Source organism: Melopsittacus undulatus, chromosome 12, assembly GCF_012275295.1.
Source record: "Melopsittacus undulatus isolate bMelUnd1 chromosome 12, bMelUnd1.mat.Z, whole genome shotgun sequence".
Taxonomy (NCBI): domain Eukaryota; kingdom Metazoa; phylum Chordata; class Aves; order Psittaciformes; family Psittaculidae; genus Melopsittacus; species Melopsittacus undulatus.
Window position 1 is genome coordinate 18,810,365 of NC_047538.1, and position 17,478 is coordinate 18,827,842.

Here is a 17,478-nt window from a genome sequence, read left to right on the forward strand (position 1 = left end):
GACTCATTCCAGAATAAAAATGACCAGGTCTACAAATGGCTGCCTCTTCCTGAAGAGTCCTTATTGTGCAGAATTAACCTAGAATGCACCATTTCATCACAGCATTTGATGGTAAGTTACACTGAATGGCACATCTGATGACAAGCGCCTGTCCTGGATCCTGCCCCGTGTCCCCTGTGCAATCCCGGAGTCACAGCAGGATGAGTGGCCTGGAGCCAGCACCCGGCCTTGGTGGCTGAACAGCACTCTCTCGTGTTCCTGCCAGGAATGGGCTTCCCTATGTTCTCTGCTTGCTCTTAGCTATGACACAAGTTAGAATTCCTCTTCCACAGCAGCTTCCAGGGATTAGGAAAATGTCTTTCCAGATTTTTCCCTGCATCAGGCTCCATTCCCTGTCTGAAAGGCAGATTTACACCTCGGACACTACCTGGGTGCGAGGGATTTGTAAGTGTCCAGGGAAAAGGCATGTGCCTGAAACACAACTGCCCCATCAGCAGAGCTAAACCTGTACCAGAACAGACGCTGTCCAGAGGAAACCACAGGCAGGGGAAGCCACAGAGCACCCCCAGCACGTGCCTGCCCTCCCTCCAAGCAGGGATAACCATTCCCACAGCACACAGATCCACCATTAGGGTTTCCCTCCATCCCCCTGGAAATGCTGCAGCAGTGTGCCACGGCTATTACTGAGCTGCCACTTCCTCTGCAGTCACCCGATAAAGCAGCACCAAAACCACCCATTAAGGGCAGCAACAAAATCTTGGCAACACAAACTTTAGCTCTTACTGAAATGCCCCAATTTCCTTCTGATTTTGCAATTACTGTTCAGTGACTGCTCATAAAGAATAAGGAAGTCTGTTACAACCATCACAGTGCTGCAGGGCAATGTTGCGTTTAAAACATGCTGTTTTCCATTGAATGCTTCCAGGATGCAGCATTTGTTTGCTACTTGAACAAAGACAAGTGCCAGGTTGGGACGAAACAACCCGTCAGGAATGGTACCCGTCTACCAGGAGACTCGCCACCAGCATCCACAGCAGAAGGCCAAAACTGAGCAACCCACTTCCATTCCAGCTGTATCACAGTATTGTGTGTGACACAGCTGCAAGATTCCCAAGAGATTTGCTGCTACTAAGAGGAGGACACTGAATTTCCACGGGCTTTTTGCACCTTCATTGTTAAGTGGGAGCCAAGGCCACCCTTAGATCACATCTATGTTGTTTTTAAGGCACCTTCAGGCACTTACCTGACCAAGGTACTAAGAACTGCCCCAGCACAGTTCACATCCTGACACCAACCCTTTTCTGCCTGTGAGCACAGTGATGCCTGTTCACAGCCAGCCAATTCCTTCCCTCTAGCACCTATTCTGGAAGAGATCCAGAGCTTCCCTATCTCCTGCCAGCTCTGCCCCCTCTGAAGCCTGGCCTTCACTCACCGAGCTGGCTTATGTTACCTGGTTCTACCTGTGACATGGATCATTGCTTATCACAGTGCTCCTACAGCAGCCTCAGACACAGCATCAAAGCTGCACCATCCCACAAACACCCTGGGGCAGAGCAAGAACTGCTCACAACTTTGAGATAGCTACAGAGAGAACTGCCAGGGCCCTCCAGTAGTGGTTGTGTCCACAAGCAAGCCAAAAAGCTGGTTACTGGATAAAGGGCATTGCAGAGGAGCAGGAAAACACCCTCCTGTGGTGCAACCCTGGCATGCTGACCAGCTCACGGTGTGACTGATGCAGGCAGCTGGACACCAGACTATTGAGCTGCACTTAAAGGACTTCTGCAAGTCAGACCTAAGGATGTCTTTTATCAGCTGCAGCAAAGCTCCTCACCATCTGGAAAAGGGAGGATGAATACCTTGTGTACCCTGGAAAACACTCAAACAGAATAAATATAGCACGTGGTCACTGCAAGACTGACACTTGGGTATGTAATTACAATAATGAACCAATTAAAGATGATGGAAAGAGCTCAGCTAGGAGGAAGTGCACGGCAGAGCAGAGGAGGAAGTGATGACGTGGAGCACAGAGCTATGGTTCAGTCCTGAACGTCAGCTGCCGACCACAGTGCAGTTGGTGAGCAGTGAGCAGTGCTCTGGCTTCACACGTGTCCGAAGGGCTCCAAATAACACCTCTGCTCTGTAATTAAGAACATGCCTGAAAGCAGCTCAGCCGGTGTGGATTCCAGGCGGATGGAAAAGCAGCAAGAGGAATCGGTGCTCACACCGGCTGATGGAAAACAGCCAGCCCTGGGCTGCCCAGGAAAAGGAACAGAACACCCCCAGCAGCCTACACCAAACCATGGTGCTGTGGTTTAAACCCATCCCAAGACAGATCCAACCACAGATAGTCCCAGCAAGGGCTGCAGACAGACCCAAGAGGCAGCCCAGACCCCTCTCCCCGTCACTGCACGATCTTGCATCTGTGCCACATGGGTTATAGCTCACAGCTCCTCCAATCTGCATGCTCAGAGCCAAAGAAGCATCAGTTGCTGAGAAATCCTCCCAACAAGCAGCACATTTATAGTAAGAAGAGACAATTTACTTGAGTGGTACTGAAGGGTCCTGCTCTTCCCCCTCTCCAGGAAACACCAAGCAGCCTGTTCAAACCCAGACTGTGCTAATCACACCAGCCAGGAGCTCCTGGATTCTGGAATAGCCATCCTAAACACTTGAAGCCTTATGCAGTAATCTGAATGACCCATCAGCACTGCTGGCCCTCCTCTTTTACTGTTCTTTCTTTTGCTAGTCAGTACAGTGGGAGCCAGAGTCCTCAGGAGCTCTCATTACCCATCACAAAGTCCAATGCTAGGTGCTGTTCTGGAACCTCCTCCTCAGCTATCCCATGTCAGTGTTACACACGGGCATGAAGCGAGCTGCGGTACCTCAGAACACTGCAGCAGGTCTCATGATAGGTGCAAATGACCCATGTTTGATTAGCTGCTCTCTTCCTTACTCCAACTGGAAAGAGATCTCTTGGCTGCATTGCAGGACTGAACTCTGCCTGCAGCTAACACAGCCTACTGAACAAAACAGGCTTCCTGGTGGGCATCCCCACTTCCCACATGCTCAGGCAGAGCACACAAACACCACCAAGGACTCCTTTTGACACTTCCCTACTCATTGCAACATTACATATCCTATCCACAGATCAGGAGAGGAATCACCAAACAGTGAGCAGATAGCTGGCACTGAGTGGCCACTGGTGTCCAACAGCTCCACCGCTGCACAGGAGCACCACAGATGCACAGCAGGAGAGATGCAACCTATTGGGAAATCAAAATAGAGCTTTTAAAATGCATTTTCATTATAATGCTTTTTAATTAAGAGTCACAGCTTCTTCAGACATGTCCATCTCATGAATAAAGTATCCTAGCTCCCCAGGACAGATTAAGTAACACTTGACAACTAACCCCAACTTCTCTAGTTACTCCTGATTAAAGAGAGAACTGATACCTCCTTAGTAGCCTTCAGCTATAACATCATCATAGAAAGTGACTAAAGGCACAAATGTGCTTTTCCCTTTGCATTTCTTTTATATATATATAATATCATATTGTCCTTCCAATATTTTCCTACAACATATCAGGAGTGGACACTAAAGAAAACACCTTAAGAAACACTCGAGGCCCCTAAAAGAGCCTGTACACCCAGAAAATAGACCATACCTGTCCTGTCAGAGACTAAAACTGCCCAGTGTGAGACATGACCCCCATGAGGACCTGCACTGATCAAACAGTTCAGGGTAGGTTGGGGTTTTTTCCTGGCCTTATGGAAAAATCACCCGATAATGTGAAAGCAAAAGCACCTGGAGCACTTCAGCATTCTCACCCCAGGAAGAACATCCACCCCATCACCACCCTGAAGTCAGGTACATCATGGTCATGCTTTAATAGGCACTTTAAAGACAGCTTGCCTCTTAAAAACATAGCCAAATGAAATCAGAAATGGCCATGGACTTGCATGGGCTGCAGCACTAGAGCCTCCAACAGGGACAGAGCCACTTCTCTGAGCACTGTTTGCTCTCCCAGCTGCAAAAACTTTGCATTGGCAGCCCCAGCTTTGCTCACGACTGCTCACAGAACACACAAGGACCGGATTGTAAAACCCAGCTCTAAAGGGGGGAGGCCAACTCTCTGCTAGCTTCAAAACACACCAGCAAACAGCCAACATCAAAGGGTTTAGTGTGTCAGTGCTGGTTACATGGATTTACAGCTGAAAACGGCGTGAGATTAACGCCAACAGCACAACAAGCACATGAAAACTGATGTTGGGTTTGTACAGAAGAAATTAAAACATGAAGGAATTAGGCTCAAAGTAACAGAGCATCTATTCATAACCCTTCACAATCACATTCATCTTTTATGAATGTGAAAATATCAAATAGCAATCCCCAGGCAACAGTGACCCTCCAGAGGCTGCAGCCGGCACAAGCAGCCGGCCAGAAAGAGCTTTTCACCAAGGGCTGCTTGGAGAGGAAGCACTGCCCGAGACAGGGGAGACCCAGAACAGGCAAATGAAATACAGGGACCTGTGAAATCACACACACAGGCAGCAGGGGAAGGAGCACCCCTGGGAACAGCACTCGCTAGAGCCCAGCTTCCAAACCCTAACCCAGTCTCCCCTCTGGAAGGTTAAAGCCATTCCCCTTTCCCTATCACTACATCAGGAAGAGTATTTCTAACACAATAATACAAAGCTACAACTGCTATGGTTAGACATTAACAAGGAAGAAATTCCAGTTACTAGCAGGATTTTGAGGCACATTCAAGTAGTTCAGAGTCTCCTCATTTTAAGTGAGTATTAAAGATAAAATAGCCTTTCTCACCCAAAATAACCCCCAAGTAAGTTCAATGTTACTATCCAGCTACATCAGAACGAAACTCCAAAGTAAAGCCACTGGTGCATGTGAACCTCCTCAGGATCTCTGAAAACAGCTACAAACACCCAGCTTGGTAAGCACAACCGGAGTACTCTTACCCACAGGTACTGCAGCAGCTTCAGCAGACGAGGACAGTAATAATACTCCATCTTCCACAGCTAAAGTTCACACAGAACCATGGTGGGCAGAGCCCGGCTCCTGCTCCTCCCCGCCTCCAGCAGCAGCTCAAAGCAGCCCGGTGGGATGAGAAGCAGCAGGACTGCTGTAGGAATGGTGTGTGCTGCCCGGCCCCACGTCACCACGCTCCGCTCTGTGCCTTTAACAGATGCTGGGGCTACTTATAAGCAGTAGCTGAGCTCCCAGCACCATGTGACTTCACCACTTGCTATTTAGCATCGAACTGCTCCGACCTCTCCCTTCCCCGTAATCCTGAGTGTGTTAGGCTGGAATTAATAACAGTACTTTGGGTTTTGTGCTAAAAAGCCCTTCATCTGCAGGGAAAGAGAAGCTTCTCCCCCCTCTCTGCTGGGTTACGAAATGCTGCTAATGGTGGGGCTTGCCAGCTGACCTTATTTCCAGTTAATGTAGACGGAAAAGCAAAAACCACATGCGAAAAGAGCTCCTGCTCTAAAGACGAAAACGTCTTTTGTGAACCAGAAGGAACAGACACAACAAAGTGACTTTTTATGCAGCGCTGGAATGCTCCCAGCAAGTGAATACTACCAAAAAAGGAAGCAAGCCTGGGCAAACCCAGTCCTTAACCAACACCAGCCTCCCTCCTCCGGGCTGGTTTTAGCAATAGGAAGCAGAACTGAGTGGCTGAAGGGTGTAGGTAGTGGTAGGTACTTTGTGAAGAGCAGAAAGGAGAGTGCAGCACATCTACCTGCTCCTGCTTTTCTGACCTGTGTCTGGCTGTGGATGGGAAAAGGCAAGACAAGTGACCGGAGCCAGTCCAGTGAGGACCCTGATGGCTGCTCCCTCTCCAACTCTCACCTTTCCCTGTGAGAGGACAGCACAGAGGGGACACAAACCCCTTCCAGGACACCACAGCCTCCTCTGCTTGGAATTCTGGCTCTTTTCTATTCTGGATTCTTTCTAACCAGCACCTGAAGACCCTGCAGAGCTGACAAGTCCTGTTCACCTTCACCCACTCTTCCACACGTGGCTTTCAGTGCATCTGCCGGCCCTGGGATGGGTGAAGCTGCAGTACTGGAGATGAGGAGGCAGGAGAGACCATCCCAGGCAGAGCTGGGAACTGCTGAACTGTGCCGAGCCCAGCTACAAACTCATCTGCTCGTGTTTGTACAATATTTATCTTCCCTCCCTTGCAGCTCCCTTCCAAAATATTTCCAAGAGTCAGCTCATGATTTCCTTAAACAAATCCTCCTCCACCCACACGCCACATATTTATATGGATACCAGATTCCCCACCAAAGGACAACAGGACAAGGGGAATGGCTTGAACCTGCCCGAGGGGAGACTGAGCTGAGCTCTTAGGCAGAAGCTCTTCCCTGTGAGGGTGCTGAGGCGCTGGCACAGGGTGCCCAGAGAAGCTGTAGCTGCCCCATCCCTGGCAGTGCTCAAGGCCAGGTTGGACACAGGGGCTTGGAGCAGCTGCTCCAGTGGAAGGGGTCCCTGCCTGTGGAAGCAGTTGGAACTGGAGGAGATTCAAGGTCCCTTCAACCCCAACCAGCCTGGGATTCTGTGATTAAATACATACATTAAATGCATAACCAGAGGCTTCACTATAATTCATGCCTACACCAGCTCTAGTACCAGAGTGCTCCATTTGAACCACATAAAGCAGCAATTTTGGTTCTAACCCATAGCTGCATGAAAGCTGCTCTGTTTGCAGATGAAGGCACAACCCCTTCAGCCCAATATAAGCACAGTTACTTAACTTAGGGGCTGAGCTGCACAGCACATTCCTCACTTTGTCATTCATAAGACTCCTATGGATCTTGATGACTTAATCAGGAGCTGAGGTTTGTGACCCAGCATCAGGGAAATAAAGATGTGTCAGCTGTGATGGAATCCTCCTGATTTATCAAAGACAACCCTTGAGAACATCTCCTGAAAGCCAGCGGGTCACCACAACGTGGTGCAGTCACAGTGTGCGAGAGGGAGCTCCAACACAACCACAACGGCTCTCTCCACCAGAGGGAAGTATTGAAACATCCCAACAACAACGGAGACCCCCCCCAGCAAACTGCCCACCAAGAACTTCTCCAAAGGAAAACGAAGGTTTCAGCCTTGCTGCCAGAAGGAACAGTTCAGTTTTACATCATCTTCTGTGACATCCATGTGGGGCTTTGGCAAACAAGAACCGAAGGTGAGCTTTCCACCTCCCAACCCACACAAAGGCCTGCCTGCCCCTGCTGCTACCACTGCTCTGCAGAACAAGTACACCATGATCTGGCTCCTCAAAGCCGTTCCAGTGGCTGCTGGACACTGAGTGCTCTCCCTCAGCGGGGCTCACAGACTTCCTTTCTTGCTTCAGGCTACGCTGGACAGAGTCAAAGGTTTACCCTGAGTAACCTCACACTTCCTGACCGAGTTGGAGAATAAGTCATGTTTATGAGAGCACAGCACCTGAAGAGCTCAACCATCCCAGCACCACTGCTGACAGCACTTTTCTCCCCCATAGTCTACCTTGTCAACATCATTCTACATACCTGCACCATAAGCTGATGGCATTTAACAACTCTTAGGGACCAAATGAGAATCACCAACTTTGTAAGTAACCCAAGTCCCCCTAAGATGAAGGCTCAAGATGAGAATGGGAAGGACAAGGAGATATGAGCCTTTTGATGCTTTCCATGAAGTTTTAAGCCTAGAACTGGACCCTGTGAGCCTGTTTCCACAACTATTACGAAACTTTTCACAAAACACTTAGAGGTTTCCTTTTTCTTCATTAGAAGAGAAAGAAAGAACTCACTGAGCTCCTTCCCTTTGTTATCCTTTTGTCTGTTCTCACCTGAAGGGCTGTTAATAGCAGTGTGAGTAACGATAAAACCAGCATCCCTGCAAGGAGCAATACTCTCATCCACCACACGAGTGTGCAGCAGACCAAGAGGACAGATGACCTTGGGACACTCAGTCCGGAAACACCCTCCAGTCACCCCTTTCCACACAACTGGAAGAGCTCTGACAAGACATGGGACACCCGGATTTCCAAAGACAGCAAAGACGCGTGTGTGGCGTTACAACAGAGGAGACCCTGAAGCGACTACACTGTTACTCCAGTGTATCCAATCTGTTTCCATGCACAAGGTTAAAACCAAAACCAACAAACCCTCCCCCCCCAGCACTTGCAGCGGCTCCAAACAAGTTCTTCCAGTAAGGAAGGATTTCAGTGGCAGCACCAACGTCCCTCTTAAAACTGCAGAGCTCTGTGCTGCTGCTGTGGGTCCAAACCCTTTACTTCCCACAGCAAATTCTGATCTTTCACTTACGGACCTTTCGGAAGATCCAGGTTTTTGCTTTGGATTTCACAACACCTGGATACAGAACACCATCTCCCAGCAGAAAATTCCACTGTGAGCTGAAGTCAGGACATCCTCCTGCCGTTTAGGAGAACATCACCCAACAGCTCTAAGTGGGAGTTCAGCCCAAAGGACAAATGAGACAACCAAAAACGCCAGCTGTGATCCTTCACATAAATAGTTCTGTGTGCTGCTCACAGACCATACCTGAAGCTGTCATTTTCCACTGTTTCAGCTTCCATGATCTAAGCTGAGAGCCCCACATGAGAACCTCCCCACAGCCACCTACCGTCCCCTTGTCCCTTCTCTCCTTGTAAAAGCTGTGGTGGCTTCTCTGGGTAGAGACCATGGAGAAGTCTGCTCCATCTGAACTCTGCCTGCTCCACTCTCTCCTCAAAGCCTGTGTAAAGAAAAGAAGAACAGAGGAAGTTCAAAGCTGAAAATGCAAAATGAGAAACCATCACAGACATCGATGTTCAGCGCGTCACCAGTCAGCATCAGCAGGGAAGTTTCATCTACAGCTGAGGGCCATTCATCCAGGGAAAATCCGGAATGGATTGAGATGAGCTCTTGGGCAGAAGCTGTTCCCTGTGAGGGTGCTGAGGCGCTGGCACAGGGTGCCCAGAGAAGCTGTGACTGCCCCATCCCTGGCAGTGCTCAAGGCCAGGTTGGACACAGGGGCTTGGAGCAGCTGCTCCAGTGGAAGGTGTCCCTGCCCGTGGCAGGGGTTGGAGCTGGAGGAGCTTTAAGGTCCCTTCCAACCCAACCCAGGCTGGGATTCTGGGATTCCATGGATTTGCTTCCTTCAGAAAAAAAAAGATACAATAAAAAACAACCCAAAAAGAACTCCAAGCTCACTGCTGACAACTTGCAAACAAACCCCAAGTACTGCTCACATCATTACCGAACTGCAGAGTTAACAGTTGCACATCCTAGCATTAATAACATACACACACATTTCAAAGCTTTTTCAGGCTCTCCATGGAAACATCAACATTTATACACTTCAAACAATCCAGTCCTGAAGGACAATACCAACTCCTCAAGAAACATAACCCAGAGGACAGGAACTCTACTGCTCCCTTGCTGCCAGGCCACAGCTGACACTGAAAAGCTGTGCAGACACCTAACAAAAGCTTCTCCTCACTTCCAGTGTTAGCTCCAGGAACACCTGGATACCCCAGTAATACCTTTTTATCCTCATAGAAGAATGACTCTGACCGAGCTGCCACCTTGTGTTTCCATCCACTGTCGGCTCCTTCCAGCGGGAAGCTCTGCCTGGACGGGTGCAGATCCTTTCTTGCCCTCACTTCCTGCACCAGGAGCAGATTGTCTTTTCCTTGGCGGCTCTTTTCCGAATAGGATCGTCTCAAATCCGGGTGTGCACTTCCTGAGCCAGGGGTACAGCTCTTCCAGTCAGCTTTGCTCTTCACATTGGAAGAGTCATTCTCACACACAGTCTTATTTGCACTGTCTTTGTTCCTCACTATGGAGATCCTTGCTACATTTTTGCTCCAGTCACCTTCTGGAGACACCTCCAGGGACTGCTCTTTTGTGACCAACTTCTTCTGTAAGAGGCCATCATCTGCCTTTATGGACAACTTGGAGGCAAAATTCACTTCCACCTTTTGGTCTGTACCAACGGCGCTGATGGGCTGTACCTTATCAACCACCAGTTTTGAACTCTGACTCCTGGAACTGAAGTTCACGTCTTCATCCTCATCAGTGATGAACGTTTTCTTCCTCGTGAACTCCATGGGGGAGTTCACAAACTTATCTGGACTAAAGCTGCTTGGATTTCCCCAGTAAGGAGGAAGGAACTTTCTGTCTTTGGACTTTGGTTTATCCAATTCAGGGCTATGGGATTCCTGTTTCTCTTTGCTCTTTTCAGTTAGAATTAGTTTCTCCGGCCTGGTGTACTCCTCTGCACACTCACCTTGCTTGTTATTAACGGAATAGAGACCTGACCCCTTCCACTCTTTCCAGCTATAGGAAGAAGCCACCCTATCCAACTCATTTCTCTTGTTCTTTGATTTCTCCCTATTCAGTGAACTTTGCTCTTCAGAGAGCTTATCTTGAACATTACTGGCCTTCATGGAGTCATCTTTGTACTCTGCCATAAGAGCATCGATATCGAGGATATGGGACCTGTAACCATCCCCAGCCTTCCTCCTAGAGAAATCAGAGTGATTTCCACTCTGAGTCTGGGGGGCTGGCTCACTCTCTTTAGGTAACTGTGCAAAACGCAGGGGGGATCTGGGCTCAACATAAGAGGAGGCTTTTCTTCTGCTACCTTTGAGATCAGTTTGAGCTGGACTTTCCAGATCCTGTTTCAACAGGAAAGCATCAACATCTATAATTTTCTCTTTAGAACAATCCAGCCCTTTCTCATGGTACTGTTGGTGATCTTTTGTGGATACATGAAAATTACCACAGGCAATGTTCTTGGAAAACATACCATCTTTGTGATCATCCTTGCCCCAGTCCCTATTAATATGCACTTCCCGTGAGGATTCTCTACAGTTTGTACTCCTCACGTTTGCATTTGGCTGCTGCAAGGAAGGTTTGGACCTTCCAGGAAAACCAGGGTCCAAATTCACTGTTGTTCCCTCACCTGAGCTAGAACTTGTTCTGGTTTCACTCGCACTGGGAGCACAAATGAAGCTTTTCTCCTTTTTGTTATCAGGGACCTGGTAAGTCACTGCAAAATAAGTTGCCTTTGGCTCAAAAGGAGAACTCTGGTGTTTCAAGTCATCATCATGCCTGGCAAGAGCAGCTTGGTTTGCCTCATCCCCTTCCAGCCCTTCTTTGCTTTTTTTGCTTCTCTTTTTAACCAAGCCTTCATCCAGCTGCAGTGAATCTGTCCTGCTCAGCCGCTTGATATTGTCAGGGGTGAGCCAGATGACTTCTTCTGTCCTGATGGAATCCTGAGGCAAGGTTCTCCTCCTCCACCTTTCAGAAATCTTCAGGTCAGAAACGTTGCTTCTGCTTCTCCTGACTTTCTCCTCTGGGTCTGTGACTCTGCTTTTCTCACTGCTTTCACGAGCTGGACCATCTAAGCTGAGGTCTTGCTCTTTGCGAGTGAAGTCCAGACTTTTCCTTAAACCAAAAGCCCTTGGCTCCTCTTTGTTAACAGTTAGTGCAGTTGGATCAGGCTGGGGGTTACTGGATGATGTACTAGATTGTCCACCTGAAAGCACAGAGGACTGGGCCCTGTGTTTAGTGACACTTGTTGAAGTAACTTCCCAATCCAAGTTGGTTCTGAATTCACAGCTGTCTGGCCCTCCTGGTCTAAAACTCCTTTTCTCAGAGGAGGATTTCATCACATTGGACCTCTCTGTCCTATCCAAGGAAGAGGCTTCACTCTTATCGTTTTGAATTTCAGAATGTAGCTTGTTTGCTTCTTCATTCATTCCCAAACACTTACTTTTGTTTGTAGAATAGGGCATTTTCTCAGCTGTTAATACTGGACCAGTCTTATCAGACTCTTTTTTCTGTTCAGGTAAAGTGCACTCAGTGGGTTCTCTCAAAGCAGCCTTGCTTGAAAACACCTTTGTGTCTCTAGCTTCTGAAATAACATTATCTTCCTTCAAGTAGAGAGTTTTACTACTCATCCTAACCAACTGACCGGGGTGTGAAACATCCTCATCGGCTTTATTCTCCTTCACTGATGATTTCCTAGTTCGGAGAGTCATGGCCTTCTTCTCTGGAGCCATTGTAACGGCTTCACTAAGAGCTCTCTCACCACAGGTCTGGAAGATTTCATACCTTGGCTCTATTCTCTGGTAAACCACAGAGCCCTCTGCAGTTTTAGGAGGGAGCTTTTCACTTGTCTCAACCAAAGGTTTTTCCAAGAGAATTCCTGAAGTCATTTTCTTGTCTTCACTTGAACAAGTTGGTTTTCCACTCTTCTCTCCACCTGCTATATGTTTTGATAGATCAGACTGCTTCTGATACTCCTTCTTTATACCAGTGGTTTCCTCTACTTCTCCCATCCATGAGCGTCTGCTGTGCCCTGAAGTCACCACGCTGAGCTTTGCCTCAGGCTCATCATTCACTTTCAGAGCAGCATCAGCTCCAGGGTGATCAACAGCAACGTTATGCCTCTGGACGTGATGCTCAAACATGGTGGCACGGACAGTTTTAATGGAGGTCTTTTCCAGAGGTGTGCTTGGGTTTAGTTTCCTTTCCAAGCTGCTTGTGAAGGAGACAGAGCTGTCACTCTGCTGGGGAAAACGCTGACTGTCTCCAAGGAAGCTCCTGCTCCTCTCTAGCTCCACAGGTTTGTGTGTTATCTTCACTATCTGTCGGGGTTTCCAAGGGCTCCCAGCAGCATGTGCCTCAGCGCAGTCAGTGCCATGCCCAAGCTTGATCTCCTTGCTCTGGAACAGGAAAAGCCAACAGTTAGGAGAGTACATTGAAAAGGTGGGTAATAAAGCTTACTATAAAGCTTACTTGCACCTACCCTGTACAACATGGTCTAGTCAAGTTAAACACATCCATGTTCTCTGAACACAGAATCCACTCAGACCAAGGTAACTAAGCAAATGTGTAGCTCCAGCTCCTGAATCCTGATTGTAACAGAATTATCCCACAGCTTGATTTTTCCTTTTAATGCAAAACCCGAAAGATGTGTTGGTACCCAAGGTGCAGGACTGAGCTCCTAAGCACAGATTCCACAAGAGAGCTTAATCTGTGGTCAATTTATACCCACAAACTCCAGAGAAGACAACACATGCCAAAACAGCACAAAACCTGAGAAGGTTCATAACCCCAGCTACCACAGATCCACTCAGCACTGAAGACTTCCCTACTTGATCAGCATGTCCTAAAGATAGCCTCACACAAGTAAACCTATTAGGATTATGTCATTCTTAATACTCTCAATACCCATTTTCAAGTCACTGATTGATAAAGACCCACAGGACAGTGCTCTCTGCCTTCCAAACCAATGCACACGCAGCTGGAGAGCACACCGAGCTGGTGGCACTTTCTTACCTTTGGGGTTTCTGGTGTTTCACCCATGGAGTCATTTCGTGTTTCAGCAGGTTTCTCAGGCTTTGCTTCCCTGCTTGAGGTGGGACTTGAAAACCTAAACCAAGAGATTTCTGTTATTTCCTTTACTCCAGCAAGTTACTTCACAAATACACTTGCACTGAAGCAGACTGGTAGAAATTAGCCAATAAATTCTATTTCTTAAAGGAGAAACATCAGCATTTCATAGTCAGCAATGGTGTGTGGTGGTTTCATTGCATCTAGACCAAGGGATTGTTGTTTCCCAAAAAATGGTTGGTTATGCAGCTGACTCTATAGTGTAAGATTTAGAGACAATGAGGCACAGTGGATACAAAACCAATACCCTCACGCCTCAGGTAAACATCATTATTTTGATACCAGTGTTAAAAGACCAAGGTTGACAAAGCAGGTCCTGCTGAAAAGCACCCACTGGGTTCATCACGTGAAGCACATCTCCCTTACACAACCTACACCCGTCACTTTTCTGTCCTTCTCCCTCTGTCATGACAGACACCCATGAGCATGGATGCAGGACAGCAGTGGGGGCCTCAGCAGAGCAGAACAGAGGGGGAGAATCCCCTCCCTCTGCTGCTGGCCCCAGTTACCCAACTTGGCACTGGCAGAACCCATTTATCTTGGACTAAATCTCTTTGTACTGGACAGGATTTTTGCTCCTTTGGTTGGGTGTATAAAAATAGCAGATCTCACATTACTCTAATAGCACTGCTCAGGGCTACAGCTCTGGCAGCATAGACATCATCGATCTTCAGGCTTTAATATGACAGCAAAATAAGATTCCTGTCTGGCTGAAAACCCGATACTCTGTACTGCTGGCTGAGATACGGGAACCATCCTTCTGCCTTCTAACAGATATAGAAGCTTGCAGGCTGCAGTGCTCACCTCGAGATTCCAAAATGCATGAGATTTTAATAAGATACAGTTACAGCAACAGGCAGAGGCCACAAAGCTGACAGCATTATTTCTGCTGTTCTCCGCAGCTATCGACGGGGTCTCTTTCATTACATTTCCTACTTTTTGGATAGGAAAAGGTGGGAAAGGGCTCAAGAATAACAGTATAAAGAAGAATGACATATAGTGGGACCAAACCAAGATCAGTTTTACTGAATGAGGGGGATTAAACAGAACCGCTCTGAACTCACAGCTTGGTGAAGTCCGCAGAGCGCGGTCGCGACTGCAGTGACCTGTGCAGGTTTCCTGCCTTGGCCTCAGCAGTTTCCATCGTCAGCTCTTTGATTCTCTGCTGGATGCTCACACTTCTGTTCTCCTTCTCAGCCGCCGACGGGAGCAGCTCTGGATCCATTGGGGTACTGGGACTTTCGGGAGTGAACAGATGAATGTGTTTTTTAACACTACCTCTTACAATGGTGTTCTCTGTTTCTGAGGAAGCTGCAGGGCTTTCGGAGCCTGGGATCATGCACACATCCTTCTGATCCGGCCTTTTCACCCCCTTACCAGCTCTGCTTTCACACGTGCTTTCATGGCTCCTTTCCGAACCCTGCGAGTTACTCGTTAGTTCTGGTTTTGTCTCAATTTGTTCACTTCTAGGTTTAAGCTTTGTCTCCCAGATGTATTTTCCATTATCTAGAACACCAATGTCCTGACTACTGCACTTCAGAGTTGGTTTGGAAGAAGTGCCTTTATTAAATTCAGTTTCTTCAGGTTTTGGCCTCATTTCAGCCTGATCAAGACAGCCCACGTCAGTAAAAGATGTCATTGATGCATTCTCCTTACTACCATGAGATGAGCAAGTCTTTGTGCAAGGAGAAAGATCTTTCTGTTCAAACTTTGCTGTCAGGTCCACAGACAAAGGCCTGGGTTTCGTAGCCCAGGATTTCTTTGTAGGAGATGTCTCCTCAGCAGCTTCCACAGTGCGATGCTTTTGATCCCGTAACGATTCCAGGAAAATAGCAGATACTGGTCTTTGTTTTGGCCTTTGCTGCACATCAGTGGAGACATCAGCTTTGCTGCTGATGCTATTTGCATCACCGTTGGGTTTCTCCGCTGGATGAACTTCAGAAGCATCCTTTTTTTCACCAGTTTTGAGGGAGTTCCAGGACACTGGTCTGACACTGGAGGAAAGCACTATCTGCCTATGGAGAGGCCCTTCAGGACTCCTACACGGCTCTGATGGCTTCTCCAGCTTTGCATTGCACTGCAGCTCTTTCGTTTGCATAGTAGTAAATACCCTGCGGTCATCAGCAGCCCTTTTTTCCTGGGCCAGGCTCACCTTTGCTTGCTCTGTGCCTGCTGCCTCAAAGAGAATGACAGTATTTGTGCTGGGCCCGGTGTAGAAAGTCATGTTTGTGAGCACTTCGCTGCCAGCCTTACTTTCATTGTCTATTGCTTTCTGATCTACTAACGGAGGAACATTTCCACTCAATACCTTAAGAGATGATGTTTCTTCAGGGGCCTTCCTAATGAGACTACTTGATCTGAAAGCTGGAACAGGTGGTTTTACATTTGCAAACGTATCTGAAGATTTCTCTTTAGAAAAGGGCTTTGGGAAGAGCCTTGGCCGTGATCCCAGTGATGGCATCGTTGCAGATCTCAAAGTGCTCCCAAACTTGCTCTTCTCTTCCAGAGTCAGTGATGCTGAAGCCTCCTTTGCCTTGCTGGTTGCATCTGAAAGCACACTTACATACACACGCTGTGATTTATCCTCCTTTCTGATCTCATTTAAGTCAGGCACTGTCGTCAAAGACGCCAAAGTCGAATTTATTTCTACTCTTGTTGCCATAGTTGTAATTACACATTCAACAGAATGGAGAAAATCCAACAAGGAAAAAGGACCTTCAAAACAAGAAAGGAAATGCAAGTATTGATGTGGAGTCAGCATGAATATCAAATAACATCATGCCAATTTAAATTCATGCAGCAGCTAAACTCAAATTAAGGTGCCTTTCAGATAGGCTGCTTAGAGAGTGTATCACAAGGACAGAAATCCTGCTCCTCCCCTAGAGAAACAGCAACACAATTATTCACTGATCAGACCTAACAACCAAAGAACACATCACAAAACCTACAGAGCTCAGCACAGAGCTCCCATTGGCAAGTTTCAAGGGTTGAGGTGCTTAACATAAAGAAACAGATTTCTTTTTCAAAGCAAACATCTCAGTGTTGACATGCAAACATCAGCTCCTTCTGAAAACATAAAGAGCTGCTCAGCTGCATTGAGGGTGTCCCTGCAGCGAACAGAACCAGCAAGATTGGTGTGTCTGAAAGTGCTGTTACCTCTCAGGCAAGGCCTAGGGTTAAGCAAAGGAATAAATGCATCTCCAGAAGCTTTGCTGTCACTTACCGTAATCTGCCTTTCCTGTTGGAACCAATCCACACAACCGGATTCACTCCTCATAGTGACAGCTGGGTCCCGGTGCCCAGGATGACATTAAGAGCAGGGGAAGGGATCACTGCAGCAGCACTGCTCAGGCCTCTCCTGCACACAAACAGCGAGCTTCAGACTCCAGGGTGGCACAGACCCAGATGCACACAGGTAACACCACGAGACAAAACACCCGAGCATCCAAAGGGACAAGAGCTGACTCCCATGTGGGAGCACAAACCCACCTCATTGAACTGCATACAGCAAACACAACTGGGGGGGTTCAGACAGTCATGAAAGCATCAACAGAAGTCACCTACAGCCTGAAGGGTCAGACTGAAAGGTGTGCACAACAGACAGACCCACAGGTAAAACCACACCTCCACAAGCACCGTCTGCAGGTTCCAGTGCTGTCAGTCACTGCTTAAACACCAGCTCTGCATTGCCATCATCTCAGTTACTGCCATTCACTTTCAATGGTAAATCTCCTTTCCGTGGCAGCAGCAGGGAAGTGCCACCTGAGCAGCTGACCTTCAAGCGCCTGCTTTTCCAGCCAAATAGGACTTTTGCCATGACAAAGCAGTTTTTCCAGGCTCTCACCACAAAGGCAGAGCAGCTTTGGCTTTAATTCTATTCCTAGTGCGGAGATGAGGGCAAAGCACAGTAATTACAATTTCAGCAACAAGAAATAACCTGAATTTGTCCTAATAAGAAGCATATTTAAGCTCTGCAGCAGATGCTGGTGGCTGTGTAAGGTT

General features: G+C 47.8%; 1 protein-coding gene across 2 annotated transcripts in view; it reads right to left on the reverse strand.

Moving 5' to 3' along the window:
* KIAA1671 (KIAA1671 ortholog) overlaps positions 1-16,794 on the reverse strand; it is a 45,890-nt gene extending 29,096 nt beyond the window's left edge. Inside the window, exons 1-5 of one of the 2 annotated variants that reach the window (XM_034068150.1) lie at positions 16,700-16,794; positions 14,541-16,191; positions 13,363-13,456; positions 9,555-12,746; positions 8,654-8,764 (exon numbers count right to left, since the gene is read on the reverse strand). In XM_034068150.1, coding sequence (XP_033924041.1) covers positions 8,654-8,764; positions 9,555-12,746; positions 13,363-13,456; positions 14,541-16,138 — 4,995 coding nt within the window. In that variant the 5' untranslated portion in view covers positions 16,139-16,191; positions 16,700-16,794. Of the gene's footprint in view, positions 1-4,977; positions 5,179-8,653; positions 8,765-9,554; positions 12,747-13,362; positions 13,457-14,540; positions 16,192-16,699 lie in introns of those variants that run through there. The other variant, XM_034068151.1, reaches the window with a different exon arrangement.
* Positions 16,795-17,478: the final 684 nt, after the last annotated feature.